At 39.1% G+C, this 26,208-nt stretch overlaps 1 protein-coding gene across 8 annotated transcripts in view; it reads left to right on the forward strand.

Moving 5' to 3' along the window:
* Positions 1-26,208, forward strand: part of HHAT (hedgehog acyltransferase) — a 346,361-nt gene that overhangs the window by 258,667 nt on the left and 61,486 nt on the right. For all 8 annotated transcript variants that reach the window (XM_023198313.2, XM_023198317.2, XM_023198312.3 and 5 more), the window contains one exon: positions 2,172-2,373. In XM_023198313.2, the coding sequence (XP_023054081.1) occupies positions 2,172-2,373 (202 nt within the window). The remainder of the gene's footprint in view (positions 1-2,171; positions 2,374-26,208) is intronic.

Below are 26,208 nucleotides of genomic sequence, written 5' to 3' on the forward strand. Positions count from 1 at the left end.
GGGATATAGCCAAGGAGCAAGGTGGGGGGTCATTGAGTAGAATACTATTAAGAGGAAACATTGGGAAATAGGGGGATTCTGGCTGAACAGACTTAACAGGATTCCTCCTGAAGGCAGCCAGGGTGATCAGACACCAAGAGTAGATGATGAAGAATTTGGCCAGATAATGGAGCATGATCAGATATTGCAGGTGGGGGGTTCGTTCTAAACCGACTTAGCAGTATTCTTGCTACAATAAAGATGGACACCAAGGTCGAGGCCTAGAGAGCTTAGAGGAGCTTGACTGAAGTTCAGTCAAGGAGAGAGTCTTTGTCCAGTGGCACAGTTTGAAGTAATTACAATAGTATAGTCTTTTAAAAGATTTATTGCCTGATAAGTTGCTTTTATTTTTAGCTTGCCTACCTATACAGTTCTATTAAACCAGGTATGGTGACTCACACCTGTAATCCTTGCACTTTGGGAGGCTGAGGCAGGAGGATCACTTGAGGCTAGGAGTTTGAGACCAGGCTAGGCAACTTTTATCATCTCTACAAAAAGAAAAAATTTAAATTATCTGGGTGTGGTGGTGCATGCCTGTAGTCCCAGCTACTTGGGAGACTGAAGTGGGAGCATTGTCTGAGTTCAGGAGCTTGAGGTTGTGGTAAGCTATGATTGCACCACTCCACTCCTGCCTGGGTAACATCTAGAGATGCTATCTCTAAAAATAAAATAGTCCTGTTGAAAACATTTTCACTAGAACAATTTCTTCTCCGAAAACAATTTTATTTCCTCCTCAAAAACAAGTTTGATTGCCTCCCCCAAATTAAAATGGTATATAAACAGGACAAATGCTAAGTTGTTTTAAAATGCTGGGGCAGTGGGTATAAACCATACATATGGTGCTTTAAAGAATCAAACAAAGTAATACATGTAAAGTGTCTAGTACTTGGAACATACTGTGTATTCAGAAAAGGATTTTCTCTTTTTCCCTCCTGGAGGAAGGTTGGACAAAGAAGCACTGATCAGCAATAAACAAAGGCCTACAGGTTTTTTAAAAAGGCTATTGCAAAAAGCTCCTAGCTTTCCAGGTCCTAACAGCCCAAGGTGTGAGTTTTGTCCAACTCAAGCAGGAAAATACTGACTGAAGAACATAGTCCTGTCTCTCTGTACTCAGGCAGCTGTCTCGGCAATGGAGAACATACCCAGGGGACGGCTGTGCATTTTGTCTGGTACTTTGGCTGCCCTGTGAGCACAGAGCCCTTTTCTTTGTTGTGAATTCACGACTGCTTCTGGGCAACCTGCCTAGAAAGCTGGGGAACCGTCTCTGGCACCCATCTGCTGCACCCAGCTCCTGCCTGTTTAGGAACGTGATCTTACCAACTGCATTTAAATAATGGGTTTACCATAAACTTAGTAGTCTGAGCTGTAAAATCCGCACCTGCTGTATTTGTCCATTTTCATACTGCTATGAAGAAATACCCAAGATTAGGTAATTTATAAAGAAAAAACAGTTTAATGGACTCACAGTTCCACATGGCTGAGGAGGCCTCATAATCATGATGGAAGGCGAAAGAGGAGCAAAGGCACATCTTACATGGTGCCAGGCAAGAGAGCCTGTGCAGGGGAACTGCCCTTTGTACAACCATCAGATCTCATGTGAGACTTATTCACTATCACGAGAATGGCATAGGAAAAACTCACTCCCATGATTCAATTACCTCGCACTGGATCCCTCCCATGACACATGGGGATTTTGGGAGCCACAATTCAAGATGAGATTGGGGTGGGGTTGAAGCCAAACCATATCACCTGCCTTGAAGGTTGCTGGTCCCATGTAGCCAGAAGCCTAACTGCCATTCTGTGATTGGATTTCCGGGGTTGGGCCTGGGTCCATCCCTTTCAGAAACTCTAAATTCATGACTTCTTGCCCTGCCTCTTGTAAGTGCTATTTTGCTCTAGTGATGAGAGCTCTTGAGCCTGTGTGTTCATTTAACCTAACACCCTGCAGAGCTGAGGCTTGGGTTTTTGCCAACTCCTTGTGGGATGGAGAATCCAAGGAACCTGGCCTCCTGGAAGCGAGGAAGGATCTGCATATGTGAACAGCAGTGTGCGACAGGAGAGTCAAGCCAGGGAGCAGGCAGAGTTGCAGGGCAGCCCTCTGCATGGCTCCTAACAGCCTCTTCTTTCTCTAGGTATGTGTACATTCCAGTGGGCGGGTCCCAGCATGGCCTGCTGGGGACACTGTTTTCCACGGCGATGACATTTGCATTTGTGAGCTACTGGCATGGAGGCTACGACTACCTCTGGTGCTGGGCAGCGCTCAACTGGCTGGGAGTCACTGTGGAGAATGGAGTCCGGAGGCTGGTGGAGACTCCCTGCATCCAGGACAATCTGGTGAGCACGGTCCTTGCTCCTGTGTTAGGGGACAGCTGAGCTAGGCAGATCAGGTCTAGGAGGGATGGGGCCATCAGATTCCCTGCCCCCACCGTGGGCCCTTTCTGCTAGGTTGGTTCAAAGTCCATATGCCAAGATAGCTGGAAAAGAAGCTGACAAGATAGCTGGAAAAGAAGCTTCTGTAGTGCATATGTGTGTTTGTGCATGTGTGTGTGTGTGTATATAACTATAAAAAGTGTATTATGTAAAAATTAGAAAATTTAAACAAGAAAAAACCTCTCTTCAACAGAAACCATGTTAAGATCCATTCTTCTAAATTTTTTCTATGTGTATATACAAACAGACATATGTATGTAACATTAAAACAAATGCTATTACCGAAAGATGATTGTATCGGGACCACCTTTTTAAGGCACTGAGTCCATACCTAACCACCCTTTTTAATGGCTACATAGAATTCCCTTATGTGGATATGCCATAATTTATTTTAGTCTTCTATTATTAGTAATCATATTATTCTAAAGGTTTTTTGCAACTATCAGCTGTATTAAAATGAATATCATAACCAGGATGAATTCTCGTAAGTGAAATTTCCAGGTTCAAGGTTTTTCTCATCTTTAATGTTCATTATGTATATTGCCTATTAACTCTTAACTGCCCTGTAAACAAAAGTACACTAGTTTATGTTTCTACCAATGGTGCATAAGAATGACCTTGCTAATATTGAGTATAACTGGAATTTTAAATCCTGATGGGTGTTGTATATAGTAGTGTAAAAAACAACTAAGGTTTTAAGAAATAGTTCAACTTTACAGGAAAGTGATTTGGAAAATCAATTAAGCATTTCTCTTTACACATATATTTTAAGTGATTTTAAACTATGGGCATAGCTTTTATCTTGCAAATGTGGTATATGATATATTACAGTTTTGTAGGAAATCATCGGTTCTGAAGATGTAGCCATATCCCTCTAACCCCAAAAAAAGTAGCTAAAAAGAAATGTGCTGGCATCAGTGTTCATGGCAGGCAATCACACACAGAAAATTTGAAAAATGATTAATGTGGCTAAATTCCACCAATATGAATAACTAAAGCAAATGCACTTTAAAAAACCCTGTCAAAACAGAATACATTTACATATGTTTTTATAAAGATAGTCATAGTACAAGTGGACAGTTATTTCAATAAAAACTGAAATAAACCGAGTAGTCAAACAACACATTGGAGGGAATTTAAATATGCTCATGTATGTATAAAGATAAATATTTTTCCAGCCATCAGCAGGAAATAAATGCCAGTGGATTCTAATAGAAAATGGTATTTCAGTGAAAGCCATGGCTATGTAACACACAGGAAAACAAAAAAGGATGGTATCATAAAGATTTTAATCTTCCCTCAAATCTAAGCATTCTGCTCCAAAGCCTGAAAACACAGTTATCACCTTTGAAAGACAGAAGGTTCTTTTCAGCCCTGTCTGTAGCCCTGTAACTCATTTCTGTGCTGTTTCATGAAGCAGCTAACATTAACCTTGAACTTAATGTTAAGCAGTGCTCTGTGGCCTTTGAGCCATAGCTTATGCTAGTAATAATTTTAGAAATCTAAAACGTTGGAGTAACCCAACTGTGCCATGTAGCCTGTGGCCTGTTCATTTTGGTTCAAAATAAATCAAGGCATCAAGCACATTTACTCACAGGATGAAGCTCTTGCCTGTCTACCTTGCTCCATCACAGCTTGCTTCAGGACTCACTCATTCACCTCACTTGACCTTCCATCTATAATTCAGGTACCTTGGTACATAGTAATTTTTGATATGCATTTTTTTGGCAAAATATTTGTCTTATATGTTGCAAATGTGATGTTTGGCTTGCATCTTTATTGAGCAAGAATATATTTTATGAAACCTATTTTTATCACCTACAAGCCTGGTAGGAGGTGACGGCTATTTAGACAATGCACTCCTTGAGTACATGGCCAGGTTCCCATTACTCTGTTTATCCCCATTGTCTGAGTGAGCCTCAGTGTTAAGTCAGTGTACAATTAGTGCTTTCATATCAGATCGATTCTTTAGTTCTTCCTCCAGTTGTCCAGACATAGAGTCTTCCTCCAGTACCCTGTTTCTTATGTAGTTCCACACAACATCCAAATGCACACAAATTTTTGAGGAAACTATTTCCCCACTTAGGTTACCCTTCTTCCCTCTCTTTCCATGAATCAGTTTCCTGTTCTTCTGTCAAAATCCAAATAAAGACTTACGGCCTCTGTGAGTTCATTCTGCATGCCCCTCACGCCCTTAGTATTTATTATTCAGAGTTCTCCAGAGAAATAGATCAATAGAGTGTGTGTGTGTGTGTGTTTGGGTGGGCGGGCGGGGGTGGGATGCGGTAGGGATGACGGTAAAGAAATTTAGTGTACAGAATTAGACCATGTGATTTTGTAGGCTGAGAAATTCAGACCCAGGAGAGCTAATGGTGTAAGTTCCAGTCCAAAAAAAAAAAAAAAAGGCAAGAGAAGACCAGTGTCCTAGCTCAAAGACAGGCTTGAAGATAGAAAAAAATATTGTCTTAGCTTTCTGTTCTATTTAGAACTTCAACAGATTGGATGAGGCCCACTCACATTGGGGAAGGAAATCTGCTTTCTTCAGTCTACTGATTCAAATGTTAATCTCATTCAGAAACACCTTCACCAGAACACCCATGAATAATATTTAAGTGAATATTTGGGCCCATTCAGGTTTACAAATAAAATTAACCATCACACCCTTTCTTCATGGTGTATATCCTTCATCTGTTTTATTAAGATAGATTAGCAGATGTCTAAATAAAAAAAAAATATTTTTTCTTTGTCATATCATCTTTTAAAAAAATGTTTGCGGGTACATAGTAAGTGTTTGTATTTATGGGGTACCTGAGGTATTTTGATACAAGCATGCAATGTATAATTATCACATGGGGGTAAATAGGGTATCCATCATCTCAAGCATTTATGCTTTCTTTGCGTTACAACCAATCCAATCATACTCTTCCAGTCAGTTTTAAATATATAATAATTGTTGGCTGCAGTCATCTTGTTGTGCTACCAAATACTACGTCTTATTAATTCTATATAACTATATTTTTATGCTCATTAACCATCCTTCCCCCCAGCTACCCTTCCAGGCCTCTGGTCATCATCCTTTTACTCTCTGTCTCCACAAGTTCAGTTGTTTTAATTTTTAACTCCCACAAACAAATGAGAACATGTGAAGTTTGTCTTTCTGTGCCTGGTTTATTTTCCTTAATTACTTCCAGTTCCATCCATGTTGTTGCAAAGGATGGGCCCTCATTCTTTTTTATGGCTGAATGATACGCCATTGGGTATATGTACCACATTGTCTTTATTTGTCTGTTGATGGACACTTAGGTTGCTTCCAAATCTTGGCTATTGCGAATAGTACTACAGTAAACACGGGAGTGCAAATATCTCTTTAATTTACTGATTTCCTTTCTTTTGAGTATATCCCAAGTCATAGGACTGCATAATCATATGATAATTCTGTTTTTAGTTTTTTGAGGAACCTGCAAACTGTTTTCCATAGTGGTTGTATTAATTTACATTGCCACCAACAGTGTACAATGATGCCCTTTTCTCCACATCCTTATCAGCATTTGTTATTGTCTGTCTTTTAGATAAAGCCATTTTAACTGAGGACAGATAATATCGTATTGTAGTTTTGATTTGAATTTTTCTGACTTTAATGTTGAGCACTTTTTCATATACCTGTTTGCCATTTGTATGTCATCTTTTCCGAAATGTCTATTCAGATCCTTTGCCCATTTCTTAATCAGATTATTAGGTTTTTTTTCCTGTAGAGTTGTTTGAGCTCCTTATATATCCTGGCTATTAATCCCTTGTCAGATGGGCAGTTGACAAATATTTTCTCCTATTCTGTGGGTTGTATCTTCACTTAGTTGACTGTTTCCTTTACTGTGCAGAAAACTTTAAACTTGATGTGATCCCATTTGTCCATTTTTGCTTTGGTTGTCTATGCCTATGGGGTATTACTAAAGGATTATTTGCTAACTCCAGTGTCCTGGCAAGTTTTTCCAATGTTTTCTTTTAGTAGTTTCATATTGTGAGACCTTAAATTTAAGTCTTTAGTTCATTTTGATTTGATTTTTTTAATATGGTGAGAGAGAGGGGTCTAGTTTCATTCTTCTTTATATGGATATCCAGTTTTCCCAGCACCATTTTTTGAAGAGATTGTCCTTTCCCCAGTGTATGTTATTAGCACCTTTGTTGAAAATGAGTTCACTGTAGATGTGTGGATTTGTTCCCGGGTTCTCTATTCTGTTCCATTGATCTATGTGTCTGTTTTGGGGCAATACCATACTATTTTGGTTACTATAGCTTTATAGTATATTTTGAAGTTAAATAATGTGATTCATCCAGTTTTGTTCTTTTTGTTCAGAATAGCTTTGGCTATTCTGTGTCTTTTGTGGTTCCATATAAGTTTAGGATATTTTTTTTTATTTCTGTGAAGAATGTCATTAGTATTTTGATAGAGATTGCATTGAAACTGTAGATTACTTTAGATAATATGGATGTTTTAACAATATTGATTATTTCAGTCCATGAACATGGAATATCTTTCCATTTTTTGTGTCCTCTTCAATTTCTTTCATCAGCGTTTTTCATTGTGAGGATCTTTCACTTCTTGGTTAATTCCTAGGTATTTAATTTTATTCGTAGCTATTATAATTGGGATTACTTTCTTGATTTCTTTCTTTTAATCTGGCTAAAGCCTCGTCAATTATATGAATCTTTTCAAAAAACCAACTTTTCATTTCATTGATTTTGTATTTTCATTGTTTCAATTTTATGTATTTCATCTCTGATCTTTATTGTTCTAATTTTGGGTTTGGTTTGCTCTTACTTTTCTAATTCTTTAAGGTGCATCATTAGGTTATTTTTAGTTTTTCGACTTTTCTGATGTAGGTGCCTATAGCTATAATTTTCATCTTAGTATTTCTTTCACCGTATCCCATCGGTTTTGGCATATTGTGTATCCATTATCATTTGTTTCAAGGAGTTTTTCAATTTCTTTTTTAAGTTCTTCATTGACCCTCTGTCATTCAGGAGCATATTGTTTAATTTCCCTGTGTTTAGGAAACAAAACACAACAAAAAATAACAAAATGCCTCTTGTTATTGATTCCGGCTTTTATTCCATTGTTCAGAGAAGGTAGTGGATATAATTTCATTTTCTAAAATGTTTTAAGACTGATTTTGTGGCCTAAGATATAGTCTATCCTTGATAATGATCCATATGTGGAAGAGAAGAATGTGTATTCTGCAGCCATTGGATGAAATGTTCTGTAGATGTCGATTAGGTCCATTTGACCTGTGCTGCAGGTTAAAGCTGATGTTTCTTTGTTGGTGTTCTGTTTGGATGATCTGTCTAATTCTGAAAGTGGGGTGTATAATTTCTTCAGCTGTTATTGGGGTATCTCTCTTTAGCTCTAATAATATTTGCTTTAGACATCTGGGTGCTCCAATATTGGTTGCATATATTATTTACAACTGTTATATCTTCTTGCTGAATTGATCCCTTTATCATTATATAATGATGATATATGTATCTTTGTCTTTTTTTATAGTTTTTGTCTTGAAATCTATTTTGTCTGATGTAAGTATAGCTGCTGATGCTTTGTCTTGAAATCTATTTTGGTTTCCATTGGCATGGAATATCTTTTTCCATTTCTTTACTTTCAGTCTATGTGTCTTTATAAGTTAAGTGTGTTTCTTGTAGCCCACAGATCATGGGGTCCTGTTTTTTAATCTATATGTGTTTTTTAATCTATTCAGCCACTCTGTCTTTTGATTGGAGAGTTTAGTCCATTTACATTCAATGTTGTTATTTATAAATTAGGACTTCCTCTTGCCATGTTACTATTCATTTTCTGTTTTGTGGTCTTCTTTCCCTCCTTTCTGTCTTTTAGTGAAAGTGATTTTCTCCGGTGGTGTGTTTTAATTTGTTGCTTTTTTGTGTATCTGTTGTGTGTTTTTTGATTTGAAATTACCATGAGGCTTGCAAATAATCTTATCACCCATTATTTTAAACTGATGACATCTTAACACTGATTGCATAAACAAATTAATAAGCAAAGAGAAAACTAATAAAAACTCTACACTTTAACTTTGTACTGCTTTTAACTTCTTGTTTTTATTTATATCTCATTGTACTGTTCATGTCTTTAAAAGTTGTTGTTGTTATTATTTGTTACTGGTTTGTGTTTTAGTCTTTCTACTCAATATATGAGTAGTTTGTAGGCCACAATTACATTGTCATAGTATTCTGTGTTTTCCTGTGTACTTAATATTGCCAATGAGTTCTGCACCTTCAGATGATTTCTTATTGCTTATTAATATCCTTTTCTTTCAGACTGAAGAACTACCCTTGGCATTTCTTGCAGGACAGATCTGGTGTTGATGAAATTCCTCAGCTTGTTTGTCTGGGCAAGTCTTTATTTTTCCTTCATGTTTGAAGGATATTTTTGCTGGATATACTATTTTAGGATAAAAGTTTTTTTCCTTCAGCACTGTATGTCTTCTACCCTCCCCTGAATTGTAAGGTTTCCATTGAAAAATCTTCTGCCGGATGTATTGGAGCTCCAGTGTATGTTATTTATTTCTTTGCTCTCGTTGCTTTTCAGATTCTTTCTTTATCCTTGACTTTGGGAGTTTGGTTATCTTGAGGTAGTCTTATTTGGGTTAAATCTATTTGATGTTCAGTAACCTTCTTGTTCTTGAATACTGATATCACTCTCTAGTTTGGGGAAGTTTTCTGATATTATCTCTTTGGATAAATGTTCTACCCCTGTCTTTTCCTCTCTTTACCTCCCTTTTAAGGCCATTAACTCTTAGATTTGCCTCTTTGAGGCTATTTTCTAGATCTTATAGGCATGCTTCATTCTCTTATATTCTTTTTTATCTCCTCTGACTGTATTTTCATATAGCTCATCTTCAAGTATGCTAATTCTTTCTTCTGCTTGATCAATTCTGCTAAGAGACTCTGAGGCATTTTTCAGTGTGTCAGTTGCATTTTTCATCTCCAGAATTCCTGCTTGATTTTTTGTAATTATTTCAGTGTCTGTTAAATTTATCTGATAGGGTTCTGAATTCCTTCTCTGTTTTGTCTTGAACTTCATTTACTTTCCTCAAAGTAGCTATTTTGAATTCTCTACCTGAAAGGTCACATATCTTTGTGTCTCAGCAATTTGTTCCTGGTGCCTTCTTTAGTTCATTCAGTGAGGTCATATTTTCATGGATGGTCATCATGCTTGTGCATGGTACATTGGTATTTGGGCATTGAAGAATTACGTATTTATTGTAGTCTTCACAGTTTGGGCTTCTTTGTACCTATACTTCTTGGGAAGGCTTTCCAGATATTTGAAGGGATGTGGGCATTGTGATCTAAGTTTTTGGTTGCTCTAACTGTATTTGCAATACGGGGCACCCCATGTCCAGTAATGCTGTAAGTCTTGCAGACTCGTAGAAGTACCACCTTGGTTATCTTAGAGAAGATCCAGAAGAATTATCTGGGTTGCCAGGCAAAGACTCTTGTTCTCTTCCCTTACTTTCTCCCAAACAAATAGAGTCTGTGTGCTAAACTGCCTAGAGCTGGAGGTGGAGTGACACAAAAACTCCTTTGGGCCACCACCACTGGGACTGCCCTGGGTCAGACCTGAAGCCAGCACAGTACTGGGTCTTGCCCATGACCTACAGTAACTACTGCCTGGCTACCACCTATGTTCGCTCAAGGCCCTAGGTTTCTATAATCAGCAGGTGGCAAAGTCAGCCAGACTTGTATCCTTCCCTTCAGGGTTATAGGTTCCTCCTGGTCCTGGGTGGGTCCTAAGATGCCATCCAGGAGCCAGGTCTTGGAGTCAGAAACCTTAGGAATCTACTTGGTGCATTATTCTACTACAGCTGAGCTGGCACCCAGGCTGCAATACAAAGTCCTTGCCACCCTTCCTTCTCCTTTCCACAAGCAGAGGAGTCTTTTCTCATGGCTACCACCACCTGAGGCCTGTAGCAAGTATTGCTTGGCTATTGCCAGTGTTCATTCAGCATCCAAGGGCTCTTCATTCAGCTTGTGATGAATGCTGCCAAGCCTGGGTCCTTCCTTTCAGGGCAGTAGACTCCCTTCTAGCCCAAGACAGGTGCAGAAATGTCTGAGTCAAAACCTGGAACTGGGAACCCAAGAGCCTGTTCGGTGCTCTACCCCACTGTGGGTGAGCTGGTACCTTGGCTGCAAAACAAAGTCCTCTTTCCTCTTTCCTCTTCTTTTTTCAAGCAGGAGGAGTTCCCCATAGCTACCACAACAGGGAATGTGCTATGTCATGCCTGAAGCCAGCAAGTCTCTGAGTCATACCAAAGGTCCACAGCAAGCACTGCCTGGCTACCACTGTTGATTATTCAGGGCCTAAGGGCTCTTTTGTCAACAGGTGATTTATTTTGCCAGGACTGCATCCTTCCCTTCGAAACAGTGGGTTCCCTTTTAGCCCAGGGTGTGTCTAGAAATGTTGTCTGGGAGGTAGGGGTTGGGATGGAGGCCTCAGAACTCTGCCTGGACCCCTATCTTACTGTGGCTGAGCAGGTATCCAAATTGCAAGACAAAGTTGTCTTTATTCTTCTGTCTCCTCTTCTCAGGCAGAAGTTTGAAAGGAATCTGTCTTGGGGCTGTGAGCTATGCTGCCTGGGGTTGGGAGAGGGGTGATGCAAGCACTCCCTTGGATGCCCTGGCTGGTGTCTCACTAGGTCACATGTCCCGAAATCAACTGGCTTGAAGTTCAGCAAAGTATGAGGACTTGCTCAGGAATCAGTCCTTGTTGCCTAGACTACCTTTCAAGTTTATTTATGATCTTGGAGTCCCTTAGCCCTTGGGGAAAAGGGTTGCTGGAATCCAAGTTCTGACTTCTGGGGATGGATGCTTCCCCTCTGACTAGGGCTGCTCTAAGGGCCGCCTCCATGGGCACCGGGCTGAGTTCTGCCCAGTATCGCTTTCTGCTGTGACAGGGCAGCCCTGAGTTCCAGTGCCAAGTTCCACAGTCACTGTGATCTTTCTCCCCCAAGTGTACGAGTTGTTGGTCCATGCCATGTGGCTGCTGTTGGAGGATGGAGGAGAGGTGGCATTGCAATAGGTCTTTCCTACCCTCTTCAGAGCCACTTTCAGTGATATGAAGTTAAAACCAGGTACTATGATTGCTCATCCAATTTTTGGTTCTTATAAAGGTGTGTTTTTATGTGTAGATAGTTGTTTAATTGGGTGTTCCTACAGGGAGAATGATTGGTGAAGGCTTCTATTTGGCCATCTTGCTTCACCTCCCACTTCATTCATGTCTTCATCTTCAACCCCAAGGTCTTATTTGGGGATCAAAATATAGAAGAATTCTATTTCTTGGTGTTGGTAGACTGAGAGCTGAACATTCACCCAAATACTTGTCAGAGCTGAGTGTTGTAAATAGGAAGCCCTCTGATCGTCTACAACAGGGTTGTCTGATAGAACTTTTATGGTGACAGAAATGTTCATTGCACTGTCTAGTACAGTAGCTACTAGTGCCATTGAGCACTTGAAATGTGGCTAGTGCCTATTTAAACTCTGAATTTTAAATATATTTAATTTTAGCTAATTTAGATCACAGTATCTCCCATAAGGCTAGTGGCCACCATTTTAAACAGTGCAGCTCTGGAATATACCCCCCTTCTAGAAAACGTAACATGCTGAACCTCTTGACTTGGAAATCTCCCAGGTTTCTTACATGTAATACTGAGCTCATGCACCCCTACCTCCCAGTAATTCCAGCATACTCTCTTTCCCCAAATGACACCACCATCTATCTAGCTACTCAAGGCCAAAGCTATTATGTTATCCTTTGTACCTCTCTCCCCCTCAGATTCATCTCCATGTACTGTACATTCTACCTCCTAAGTAGACTTTGAATTTTTTTGTTTATTTCTATTTCTACTGAAATCCTAATCCAAGCTGCTCTCATTTCTTTCCTGGTCTACCAAATAGCTTCTAACTAAATCCCTGCTTCTACTTCCTCCCCCTTCCATTTATTATCCTCATAGTCCTGACTGATATTTCTTCATAAAAACCTAACCATGTTGCTGCCCTTTAAATCCTATAGTGACTCCCATTTTGTTAGAACCAGGTCCACAACATTTAAGATGACCTATGACACCCTATCTGATCTTTAACTTACTGCCTCTTCCCACTCCTCCCCCCATCACCTCTGTTCTTCTTTCCGTTCATTACATACCTGGTCCCTCTAGCCTCAACTCCCCAACACAAGTACTTCCATCTTCTAGAATGCTCTCTTTCCTTCCCTTCCACCCCTACTCATCCTTCAGATTTCAGCTCAAATGATATCTAGTTTGGCCCTCATAACTCAATTAGATCCCATTTGATAATTTATTTTGGGTACCTTGTATATGTTCTCTTCTGCTATATTTATCACAGTTGAAATGAAAATTTTAACATAATTTATTCCCTCACTGAACTGTAAGCCTCACAAGGTCAGAAATACTGTATTCTTGACCCTTATCCCAATTCCTGGCACAATGCCTTGTTGAATAAAAGAAAGAATGAATGATCCTTTCTGACTTCATTCACTAAGGGGAGTTTAAGATGAAATAGGCTTATGCAGCAACATGAAGAATATAGATTGAACACTGAAAAAACTGACTAAGACAGACTTACTGAGTATTGGGAGATTATCTTACTAAGCAGCAGCATAGATACAAATAGGTCTAGCGATGGCGAAATGCTGTTATAATGCTCAGTGCACAAAATATGTATACAGGAAACAATGGGGGAAGGAGGAATTAGTCTTCCTGGTAGCCTGCTGCTTTATGAGAGAAGGGATTGTTGGTTGTGACTCACTGAGACACAGAGCTGTAGGAAGCTGATAAAAGGCATTTTCACAAAGCATCCAAGCTCGGTGGATGTAGAGGAGCTACTGCTGGAGGACTGCGCTTTTTCTCTATACATGTACTCTCCAGGGAGCGAGGATTTCTGTTTAGCATTGAAATATTTTAATCAGAGGAAACATTTTGAAGTGACACTACTTCTTGCCAATTCTCGATTTGATCTCTCCTTTGAAGGAAGGCTCCTTCAGGCTGCTTGTCTATTTTTCCTGCCCAAAGGAGAATCTATATCTCAAATAGTTCACCTACCCCCACCCCTGATTTCCACTTCATTGAATAATTTAAATACATTCTCCCCTCCCAGCCTTGCCTCCCGCTCTTTGCCCCAAGAGTGTCTCACTGAGCTGATTTATATCCTCTCTGAAGCAGTAAAATTTCTATTTATAGACTTAATTGAGGAAACACACCTCTAGTGAAAACCACCGAGAATCAGTCTGATGGTCGTGGTAGGGATTTGATGTTCTGGGACATCAGAGAGAACCCAAAGACTCTATGGTGGTGGTAATTCAATTTATTGGCCATGTTGATCAGTTTGATTTTGAAGATAGAGAATTCCAAACTGGTTTTAAGAAATCAACCAATTTAAAAGTATTGTTGATTATAAATTGACCAACATGATCCAAACTATGGTTATTTGATTCTATAGAATCCTAACTCACCGCTTGACAAGACATACATGTCTAGTTGTCCTGATGAGAAAACCTTTTCCTAGGGGTCAATAGTCCAAGCCCCAACTAAGCCTCTGAGGGAGTATAAAGCAAATTTGAGAAGAGCTGTGGTGTTTGATAATGGCTCATGGCCTTCTATTCCTCCACCATTTGGATTTCTTTCAACAAATTGAAATCAAGCAGTTACTGGACATAAGCCATTTTCTCCAGAAAATGGTACCCTTTCTCAACTGAGCCCACTTAGGCATAGTCAGCATGGCTATTCATTTCTTAACTTATTCATTTAGGAAAAAAATTCTCAGCATCTTATGTAGAAGACACTTTGCACATTACTGAAGGACTCTAAACTGAATAAGACATGATCCCTGCCATGAATTAAGGTTCCTTGCCTGACGTCCTATGAGAGTACTCATATTATGATGACTGCTTTGGATTAAAGATATAATAAAACCATGAAATGGGAGCTTCTCTCTATGAAGAGCTAAGGTATCTATATGACAAATGAATTTGCCTTTATAAACATAATAAAATGCTGATTGACCTAGCCTTCCCAGGCATTGCTTAGAAGAAAGGTCCAAGCTAGAGATAGAAATTTGGGAGCATATAGATGATATTTTGGAGCCATGAGAATATTTGAGACTCTTAGAGAAAGACAGAGAGAGAGAGAGAGAGAGAGAGAGAGAATGCGCGCATGCATTGTGTGTGCAAAGAGAAGAAAAGGCAGCCAGAGAACACCAGTATTGAGAAGCTGGATGGAGGAGGAGTTGAGGAGGAGGAAAATCTAGAGGATAATTTCACAGAAACTAAGAAGAGGGGAGATTTCATGGAGGGGAAGTGGTCCATGGTGGTGATGCTACTCAGGGGTCGAGTAAAATGAGAGTGCTGGCAGTGAGAAAAGAAAGCTGTGAGAGTTCGTCCCAGCCCCCCAGGGGCTTATGATCCAGATGGAGAGGCGAGATATGCACAGTCCAGTTGAGGACCACTGTAAGGCATTACGTGCAGAGTGACCAGAATGAGGCACAGAAGCAACTGATGTTCATGGTGGTCAGTGTGAGCTAAGCTTTTGGGAAACGTTCATTAAAGAGCCAAGGCTTGAATAGTACCCTGGAGAATCAACAGTAGGATTTGGCTAGGGTCAGGAGGGAGAAGAAGACTGGCATTGCAGACTGGGAGAACAGTGCACATGCTGCCTGAAGTCAGGCATGGATGGGCATGCTGTATCCAGGTCACGAGGCTGCCAAGACAAATGGGAGAAGGGTGGTTAGAGGGGCCACATGGTTCCCATATAAAGGGATTTGAATGCCATGCTTAGAAATTTAGGAACACAAACCACTTAACCAAACAGGAGAGCATTAAATTAACATATTAATCCCACACATCAAGTTAGCCTGTTGTGCCAGCTTATTAGTGCTCACTCGGGCCTCTGGGTCTGGAAAAAGCAATGTGTGTTGTTATGAACAGTGTGTTCCTTGGTGGATTACGACCCTTTGGCACCCCCACGGCATTGTCTCCCACTCCTAAGGATCATTAGCGATGCAGGAAACACACTATGCAATTCTCTGGTTATACATTTTCTTCTCCGTGGGAACTGGAAGCCTGAATCTTAACCTCTCTGGTCTAAGAGGTAGAATTCTGAAAATAATTCCACGTTAGTTGAAATATGTTTCGTATGACAAAAGCATTTTCAAAGGTTCTTTTTAACTTTCCATGACTGAGTCAGCTGACAGATAGAAGGCTTTGAAATAGAACCCATTTTCAGTTATTCCTGGACTGATGAGCACCAGGACTGGCCAGTGCTTGGCCTTCTGCTGCCTTTCCCTGGCTGTTCAGTTTCTGCTGGAGCAAGACAGGTCACCTGCTCTAATCATCGGCTGCTATCATGGCATTCTTATACCTTCTCCCTGCTTAATGCAAAGTCTCACCTGGGACACCGTAATCTCAGGAACGAGTACTGAGCCAAAGATGAGATCCACAGCGTGAATGTAAATAGTTGAAACTGGCTTTTCTTGGTGGTTTGTGGAGTTTGATTCTTCATCTGTGAGTCTCTGGTCTCTGTTTCTGCAGCACAGATGAATGGTGGTTGCTCTAATCGCAGTCTAGAGCCTAGCAACTTTCCATAGATGAACTTGGGAAAAACAAATAATCTTAGTATGTATATGTTGAAGCTTTGGCTGTGTCTTTCTAATTCTGGGTATCTTTTTTTCTCCCCTAAATCCAAATTACCCACTGGAGGTGACAAAGCTTGAATTTCCAGTGTTCCTGTTATTGATGAAAAGAAAAATAGCCCCCTTGTTTCTTCCTAAAATAATATGCACATACTTACTGCAATATATTTTTACAATGTTTATTTATATATGTACATATGCTGTGACTATATGTGTGCAGCATGTGTGTGTGCACGCGTATGTAACGCATTTTTAAAGATCTAAGGCAGAGATGTGCAGGACTTCCAAAATAAAATTCTTCTAAAGTACCTCACATTCTTTCCAAGTCCTAGAAATAAACTCGGCTTTAAAAAGCCTTTCGAGCAGCTGCTGGTCTTGTTAGAGATAAGCTGGGTTGGTATTAATATACTTGTGATTACTGACATGTATTGAAACACACAATTTAAGTTGGATCTTGCTTTTTCTTCTGATGTCAAACCTGTAGTTTACCTAATAGGCTGGAGTAATCGCTGGAACAGACACTGACAGTCCACAGAAGGGCAGGAAGCAAGGGTACAGTATAAAAGGTGAAGTTCATCCATCACACTGACTGCAGCTATTAAAAGTGATGTTAAAATAGTTTGTTTTGTTTTGTTTTGAGACAGTCTAACTCTGTTGCCCAGCCTGGAGTTCAGTGACGCGATCTAGGCTCATTGCAACCTCCACCTCCCAGGTTCAAGTGATGCTCCTGCCTCAGCCTCCCAAGTAGCTGGGACTACAGGTGCATGCCACCACATCTGGCTATATATATATATTTTTTTTTCGGATTTTTAGTAGAGACGGGTTTTCACCATGTTAGCTAGAATGGTCTCGATCTCCTGATATCGTGATCCGCCTACCTCGGCCTCCCAAAGTGCTGGGATTACAGGCCTGAGTCACCGCACCTGGCCTAAAATAGTTTGTTTGAGAGGGAATATGCTCTTGACATTAGTTTAAAACGATCACCAAAGAATGATAGATTTAATGAAACCTTATTTTTATTTAAAAATACACATAAACAGAAAAGTATGTGAAAGGTTACACACTAAAATAATCGTGGTGGTTAATTCTTACTGGTAGTATTATTTGTGATACATGGTTTCTTATTTTTGCTTATTTATATTTTCAACTTTTGCTACAGTAAATGCATACTGTTGTCTAACTAAAAATTAGAGAGAGGTGAGCAGGATGGATTCACCCTAGGGAGGCTTTGACTAGCTGATCCTGGATGCTTGATTTATGTTAGAATGAAAGTTAGTCAGATGTAGTGGCTCATACCTATAATCCTAACACTTTGAGGGGCCAAGGTGGGAGAATCCTTTGAGGCCAGGAGTTCGAGACCAACCTGGGAAACACAGTGGGACCCACTTGCTACAAAAACAAATAAAAATCAGCCTGTTTTGATATCATGTGCCTGTTGTCCCAACTACTCAGGAGACTGAGGCGGAAGATCACTTGAGGCCAGGAGTTCCGTGCTATAGCATGCTATGATTGTACTTGGCAAATAGCTACTGTGCTCCAGTCTGGGCAATAGAGCAAGACTCAATAACAACAACAACAACAACAACAACAACAAAAAAAAAGAACAACAACAACAAAGAAATTGAAGGTTAGAGTTGTCATTCTCCAAAACAAACTAGGTCTTTTGTAGTTGCCATCCTTTGTTAAGAAGAAAGGGTACCAGATACCACACAAGAATCTCTCACATTTGTTATTTGATGTAACCACTGCAGCAAGCCTCCAGGGTAGGTGTTACTACCTCCAATGTTACAGATAGGGAAACTGGAGACTGGGGAAGGTAAATAATTTATCTAAGAATACAGTTAGTTAAATGAGGAAGGGAGTCAAACCCAGTTATACATGATCTAAGCTTCCTGGATTTCAGACTAGAAGAATCTTCGGTTTGATAAACCCCTCCTACTTAGATCACCCGTTCACTTCATGTCTCTTTGCTGCTTATGCATATTGGGCATTGGATTGATTAATATTCAGCCTTCAGTACTTGGACCACGTGGGTTTCGATTGTGTCTCCTCTGTTTATCAAATAACTACTCTGAAAAATTGGTCCAACTAGAAAGGGAATGTTTACAGAGGGAATTTGACCATGTTATCTCATATGATGTTAACAGCAGCTTTATAGGTATGTCTTATCACTATTCCCATTTTACCAGGAGAAAAACTGAAACCTGAAAGTTTAAGTAAGATATGTCTATGGTTCACACATCAAGTATGAATGTAATAAATAAATAAGCAAACGAGCAGCTTCCCTTCATCCCATTCTTGGTCCCTTTCCCCAGCAACAGCAACATCCCCAGCAACAGAAACAAAAAATCAGTTGTTTCTGATTTTTACTTCTTTCCAAAGTGTACACTAATTTTATTATTTCTTCATTTATCCTCCCTCCCTCCCTCCCTTCCTTCCTTCCTTCCTTTTTCTTTCCTTTTTTGAGGCAGAGTTTTGCTCTTGTTGCCCAGGCTAGAGTGCAGTGGCTTGATCTTGGCTCACTGCAATCTCCACCTCCTGGATTCAAGCCATTCTCCTGCTTCAGCCTCCTGAGTAGCTGGGACTAAAGGTGTGCACCACCACACCTGGCTAATTTTTTTTATTTTTAGTAGAGATGGAATTTCACCATGTTGGCCAGGCTGGTCTCGAACTCCTGACCTCAGGTCAGGTCCACCTGCCTTGGCCTCCCAAAGTGCTGGTATTACAGGCATGAGCCACCACACTCAGCCTATTTCTTCATTTATGAATTGTAACTATTAGCTGCTTTCTTCATGAAATTTTAGCATCTTAGTCCTACTCCCTATTTTTTCTCCTAATATAACAACTCCATTTTGTTTGTTAATTCAGCACTCAGCACATCATGGTAAGTGTGGCTCACTGCCAAACTGTTTAGTATAAGTGCATCTCCTTTCTTATACAACTATTTCTTCCACTTAGGTGAAGAATTGCCTTGCCATTTTTTTTCTTTCATTAGTTTACTGTCCCTCCTGCTTCCCAGATTCTCCAACAGAACTGGAAAACCCCTCAGATAGAATTTTCCACATGGTCAGAGGTATCTGCTCATCTGTCTATTCTCTTCCTTTCCTGGAGAATCTCTCTTGAAGCCCTTCCATCCTCTTTTCCCACCTGACTCACTGCTCTTTAGATGCTCTGTTTAGCTGTTGTACTAATGCTTCCCTTCTCCTCTCTCCTTTAACAAATCCCTGTTTCTTTGTGCTGGGTCTTGTTTTTTTTTTTTTTTTTCTTTTTCTCCCTTGATTTGATGAAGCACATCCTTTAGTAGCTTTTTAAGAAAAAGACCATAGAGAGATAGTTTCTTGAGACCTGTATTTTCAAAAATGTCTTATTTTTACTCTCACACTTGACTGGGCACTGGATTTCAGGTTGAAAAGTAATTTGTCCTAAGAATTTTGAAGATATTATCTGTCTCCTAGCTTTTTACTTTTCTATTGAGAAATGCCATTTTCATTAGTGTATTTATTCTGTTTTTTGCTCTGGAAGCATTACTGCAAACATCTTTGGTATATATCTAAAATTTTACTGTGCCCATTGTCCCTGCCTTTAAATTCTCTTTGATGCAATTTATCTATGAAAGAACTTTTATCCTGGGGGTGAAGGAGGAAGAGGGGAAACCTCAGGCCCTATATGTTTATTACCCAGATTTTTAACTAATCTCCCTGCTTTTTTCTTCTTCATGGGTTACTCTTGCCATCTGTGGTACCTGGTGCCTCTATGCCTGGGCCTTATGGGTGTTTGGTGTATAAATGACTTTCATGTCTTTGACATCTAGTATTCAGGTATCTCAAATCTGCTAATTCTTTAATTTGCTCTATCTTATTAAAATGAGTTGTCTTTGCTCACCCTGCTCTTCCCTTCATTTTTTATCTGTAGATGTATACCTTTTCAAATGTTTACTTGCATTTTAATAAGACTTGCGAAGGGATCAGAGATGTTTATTATGTTTAATTGGATATCAGTAGAGGAGTTTTGTGTCCTATCACTTGGTGAATCATTCTTAGATTTTAAAATATTAAGATTACTTAAAAAGGAGGCCTTGCTTTAAACTGTTGTTTTTGTGGTTTTGACACGATGTAGCTGAGGCCACAGCTGTCACATCCTAGGCTTATTCACTAGTCCCAAGGGACCTAAGTGTAGCCTGGAGAGGGAGGCCCTCAGTACCATGCGCAGCTATCACTTGGGTGTGATGGTCGTCAGACTTTCGTCTTCCCACCCATGTGCCTTGACTCTTTATGCTCAAGGGAGATGGCTGGAGTCTAAGGTCATTTCGTGGAAAGATTCCTAGGTTTTCTTTTGTTTGTTTTTCCTTGTTACTTCTTTTTAACTTAATGAAGTCATTCATGACCACATACTTTTAAAAAATACATATAGAGAAATGAAGCTGAAAGTCCTCTGGGATACCCAACCCCCAACAAACACACCCTGCTTATTTTCCTCCCTAAGAGGTAACCATTGTTATCAGTTCGAATGTAGTCTCCCATACCTTTGCTATTTTGTGTTTGTGTGGTTTAAGGAATATTCTAAAGTTTGCAGTTTTCTTTCTCACTGATATGCTGTGAAGATGTTTCTATGATAGTGTATGCAGATCTGTGTAATCAGGAATGGTATGGATGGTATGGATATATCATTCAGCCATTCTCCTGTTGAAAATTCAGGTTGCTTCTATTTTTTTTTTTTTTCGCTTGCAAATAATGCGTCTGCAGTGAAGATTCCATTTTGAGCTTCCTTGTACACGTGTTTATGTGTTTCTTTGGGGCAGTTACCAAGAATAAAATAGGACAGAGGAGTTGGCAGACTAAGGCCCATGAGCCAGATTTGGTCAACTGATTGTTTTTGCATAGCCTGCAGTTATGAATTATTTTTACTTTTTAAAATTGTGTTATTGAATACTCTATCCTTTCGCCAGTTATTTAAGAGATCACCTTGAATATATAGTAAATATCAAAATATACATGGATTCACTTTTTGGCTATCTATTCTGTTGCTTTGATCTAGTTGATGGTTTCAGTTTTAAATACTAGAGTTTTATATTGTGTCCTGATTTCTGCTAGGGAAAGTCCCTACCTTTTTTTGGCATTTTTTCAGAATTGCATTGGCTAGTTTTGCCTGTTGACTCTTCCGTCTGAATTTTAGAACTGGTGAAGTTCCCCAAAACTCCCTTTGGTATTTTTATTGGAATTTACTAGATGTGCATTGAATTGTAGTATGATTTGAGTACAGTTGATATTTTCTTAGTCCATTTGTGCTGCTATAATGAAATACCTGAGACAGGGTAATTTATGAGGAACAGAAATTTATTTCCTAGAGTCCTGGAGGCTGGGAGTCAAAGATCAAGACACTGGCCATTTAAGTGTCTGGTGAGGGCCCAGTCTCTCCCTCCAAGATGGCATCTTGTTGCTGCATCCTCCAGAGGGGACAAATGCTGTGTCCTCACGTGGCAAAAGGAAGAAAGATGAAGGGATAGAGAGAGTGAATCCACTCCGACAAGCCCTTTTAAAGGAGCCCAAATCCATTCATGGGGTGAAGCTCTCATGAATTAATCACTACACTAAAGGTCCCATCTCTTAATACTACCACAATGAGGATTAAGTTTCAACATGAATTTTGGAGGGGACACCATCATTCAAACCATAGCAAACGTTAATTATTCAAATCTTCTCTTATGATCTTACATAAAGTTTCATCATTTCTTCTTAGAAGTCTTGCATACTTCTTTTTGTATCATTGCTTTGGTATAGGAAAAGTACTGATTTTTGTATTGAGTTAACCTTTTGCGTTTATGTTGTCTAAATCTTTTGTTAGCTCTGCTAATTTGCCAGTTATTTCTTTTGAATTTTCTATATCGATGGTCACATCACCCACAAATAATGACAATTTTGTCTTTGCCAACAATTATAACTCTTACTACATCCAATTATCTCATTGTACTGACTAGGGTATTTTGTACAGCTTTGGATAATAGAGGATAAAATGTCTTTATCTTGAAGTTTATGGGAATGCTTGCTCTGGGATTTTGGTATATCCTCTTTTTCAGCTTACATATGCTTTCTCTTTTTCTAGTTCTCTAGAGGTTTTTATTGTGAATGAGTGTACAATTTTACCCAATGCTTTATCGTCATTTATTGAGTGATCATAAGATTATTCTCCATGAGTTACGTAGATTATCTATATGTTTCTAATATTGAATCACCCTTTCATTCCTGGGATAAATCTTACTCCATGGAGAGTGTTTTTAAGTTACTCTTGTATTTGACTTGCTGCTATTTAATTTGTATTTTTTAAGGTAATAAAAATGAACAACAAAAATTACGAATAATTAACACACCACTAAATTTGGAAAGAAATTTGGTGGAAATTTGCAATAATTAACACACCATTAAACTTGGAAAGAAATTTGGTTAGTCATAAAAAGCTAACATAAGAAAACCGGAAGCTAGCCTTTCTTCCACCATTAAAGTGAAAGTTTTTATGACTTTGATGTCAGGGCTGTGAATGGAAGCTTCCCATGGTTTTCTACTCTCCAAAAAAGTTTTTGTGAAATGGGATTTATCTCTTCTTGACCATCTGGTAGACCTTGCTCATTAAAATCACCTGTAAGCCAAGCATGGTGGCTCATACCTGTAATGCTAGCACTTTGGGAGGCCAATGCAGAAGGATTGTTTGAGGCTACGAGTTTGAGACAAGCCTAGGCAACATAGTGAGACCCCACCTCTACAAAAATAAAAAAAAAAATTAGCCAGGCATGGTGGCATGTACCTGTACTGCCAGCTACTCAGGGGACTGAGGCAGGAGGATCACATAAACCCAGGAGTTCAAGGCTCCAGTGAGCCATGATCATGCCACTGCACACTAGCCTGGGTGACAGAGTAAGGCACCATCTCTAAAAATAATTAACTAAAAATCAGGTAGGTGAATTTTCTTTGAACATAGGGCTTTAACCACTAATTCAGTTTTTCTATGTGTGTTAGTCCATTTCCATACTGCTGTAAAGAACTTCTCACGACTGGGTAACTTATAAAGGAAAGAGGTTTAATTAACTCACAGTTCAACATAGCTGGGGAGGCCGCAGGAAACTTGCAATCATGGCAAGGCACCTTCTTCACAAGGCAGAAGGAAGAAGTGCCAAGCGAAGGGGGAAGAGCCCCTTATAAAACTGTCAAATCTCATGAAAACTCACTGTCATGAGAACAGCATGGGGGAAACCACCCCCATGATTCAATGACCTCCACCTGGTCTCTCCCTTATCACTTGGTGATTATGGAGATTACAATTCAAGATAAGATTAGTGTGGGGACACAAAGCCTAACCATATCACTATGGTTATGCTTTTCAAACTTTCTACTTCTTTTATTCAAAATTGAAGTAATTTATATTTTCTAGATAATTTACCTTTTTAAGCTATATCTCCAAATATATTGTTATATAATCTCCAAAGATTTAAAAATTTTCTATATATATTATCTATTTTGCCTTATTTTCTTAATTGATAAAAATTGCTAAAGTTTACTCATTTTATTTTTCCTTAAATAAACACTTTTGGTTTGAATGAATGAAATTTTTAAAAATGTAATGGTGTGTTAATTATTGCAAATTGTTGTTATTCATTATTTTATTGCAGTGTTATCAGTGAGCATAGCTTTTATGGTAACTTTTATTTCTTTATTTTTTCAACTTTTCAGTTTAGGGGTATGTGTGCAGGATGTGCAGGTTTATTATATAGGTAGATGTGTGCCATGGTGGTATGCTGCACAGATCATCTCATCACTAGGTATTAAGTGATGATTTTAAGGTAGTAAGTCCAGCATCCATTAACTATTCTTCCTGATGTTTTCCCTCCCTCCCTCCCTGTAGCCCCTCAACAGGCCCCATTGTGTGTTGTTCCCCACCATGGGTTCATGTGTTCTCATCATTCAGCTCCCACTTATAAGTGAGAACATGCGGTGCTTGGTTTTCTGTTCATACATTAGTTTGCTGACAATAATGGCTTTCAACTCCATCCATGTCCCTGCAAAGGATGTGATCTTGTTTTTTTTTTGGCTACACAGTATTCCATGGTGTATATATACCACATTTCTCTTTGTCCAGTCTATCATTGATGGACATTTAGATTGACTCCGTCTTTGCTATCGTGAATAGTGCTGCAATGAACATATGTGTGCATGTATCTTTATAATAGAATGATTTATATTCCTCTGGGTATATACCCAGTAATGGGATTCCTGGGCCAAAGGGCATTTCTGCCTCTAGGTCTTTGAGGAATTGCCACAGTGTCTTCCACAATGGTTGAGCTAACTTACACTCCCACCAACAGTGTAAAAGTGTTTTGTTTTGTTTTGTTTTCTCTGCAACTGCAACCTCACCAGCATCTGTTGTTTTGACTTTTTTATAACTGCCATTCTGACTGGCATGAGATGCTATCTCATTGTGGTTTTGATTTGCATTTCTCTAATGATCAGTGATGTTGAGCTTTTTAAAAATATGTTGGCCACATTTGTGTCTTCTTTTGAGAAGTGTCATTCATGTCTTTTCCCTCCTTTTTAATGGGGTTGCTTGTTTTTCTCTTGTAAATTTATTTAAGTTCTTTATGGATGCTGGATAGTAGACCTTTGTCATATGGATAGATTGCAAGTATTTACTCCCATTCTATAAGTTGTCTGTTCACTCTGATGATAGTTTCTTTTGCTGTGCAGAAGCTCTTTAGTTTAATTAGGTACCATTTGCCAATTTTTGCTTTTGTTGCAATCACTTTTGGGGATTTTGTCATGAAATCTTTGCCTGTGCCTATGCCCTGAATAGTATTGCCTGGATTTTCTTCTAGGGTTTTTATAGTTTTGGATTTTATATTTAAGTCTTTAATCCATCTTGAATTAATTTTTATATGGTATAAGGAAGGGGTCCAGTTTCAGTTTTCTGCATGTGGCTAGCCAGTTCTCCCAGCACCATTTATTAAATAGGGAATTGTTTCCCCATTGCTTTTTTTGTCAGGTTTGTTGAAGATCAGATGACTGTAGGTATGTGGTCTCATTTCTGGGTTCTCTATTCTGTTCCATCGATCTATGTGTCTGTTCTTACACCAGACACATAGTTTTGGCTACTGTAGCCTTATACTATAATTTGAAGTCAGGTAGTGTGATGCCTCCAGATTTGTTCTTTTTGCTTAGGAGTTGCCTTGGCTATTTGGGCTCTTTTTTTTGGTTCCATATGAATTTTAAAATAGTTTTTTCTAATTCTGTAAAGGATGTCAATGATAGTTTAATGGGAATAACACTGAATCTATGAATTACTTTGGGCAGTATGGCCATTTTCACAATATTGATTATTCCCATCCATGAGCATGGAATGTTCTTCCATTTGTGTCTTTTTTGATTTCTTTGAGCAGTAGTTTGTAGTTCTCCTTGAAGAGGTCCTTCACTTCCCTTGTTAGCTGTATGACTAGGTATTTTTTTCTTTTTGTAGCAATTGTTAGTGGCAGTTCATTCATGATTTAGCCCTCTGCTTGCCTGTGGTTAGTGTATAGGAATGCTAGGGATTTTTGCACATTATTTTTATATCCTGAGACTTTGCTGAAGTTGCTTATCAGCTTAAGAAGCTTTTGGGCTGAGATAATGGGGTTTTCTTTTATATATATATATATATACTTTTTTTTATACTTTAAGTTCTAGGGTACATGTGCACAATGTGCAGGTTTGTTACATATGTATACATGTGCCATGTCAGTTTGCTGCACCCGTTAACTCGTCATTTACATTAGGTATATCTCCTGATGCTATCCCTCCCCGTCCCCCCCTCCCCACAATAGGCCCCGATGTGTGATGATCCCCTTCCTGTGTCCAAGTGATCTCATTGTTCAATTCCCACCTATGAGTGAGAACATGCGGTGTTTGGTTTTCTGTTCTTGCAATAGTTTGCTGAGAAGATGATGGGATTTTCTAAAGATAGGATCATGTTATCTCCAAACAAAGATAATTTGACTTCCTTTCTTCCTATTTGAAT

Source organism: Piliocolobus tephrosceles, chromosome 1, assembly GCF_002776525.5.
Source record: "Piliocolobus tephrosceles isolate RC106 chromosome 1, ASM277652v3, whole genome shotgun sequence".
In the NCBI taxonomy this organism is placed as follows: Eukaryota; Metazoa; Chordata; class Mammalia; order Primates; family Cercopithecidae; genus Piliocolobus; species Piliocolobus tephrosceles.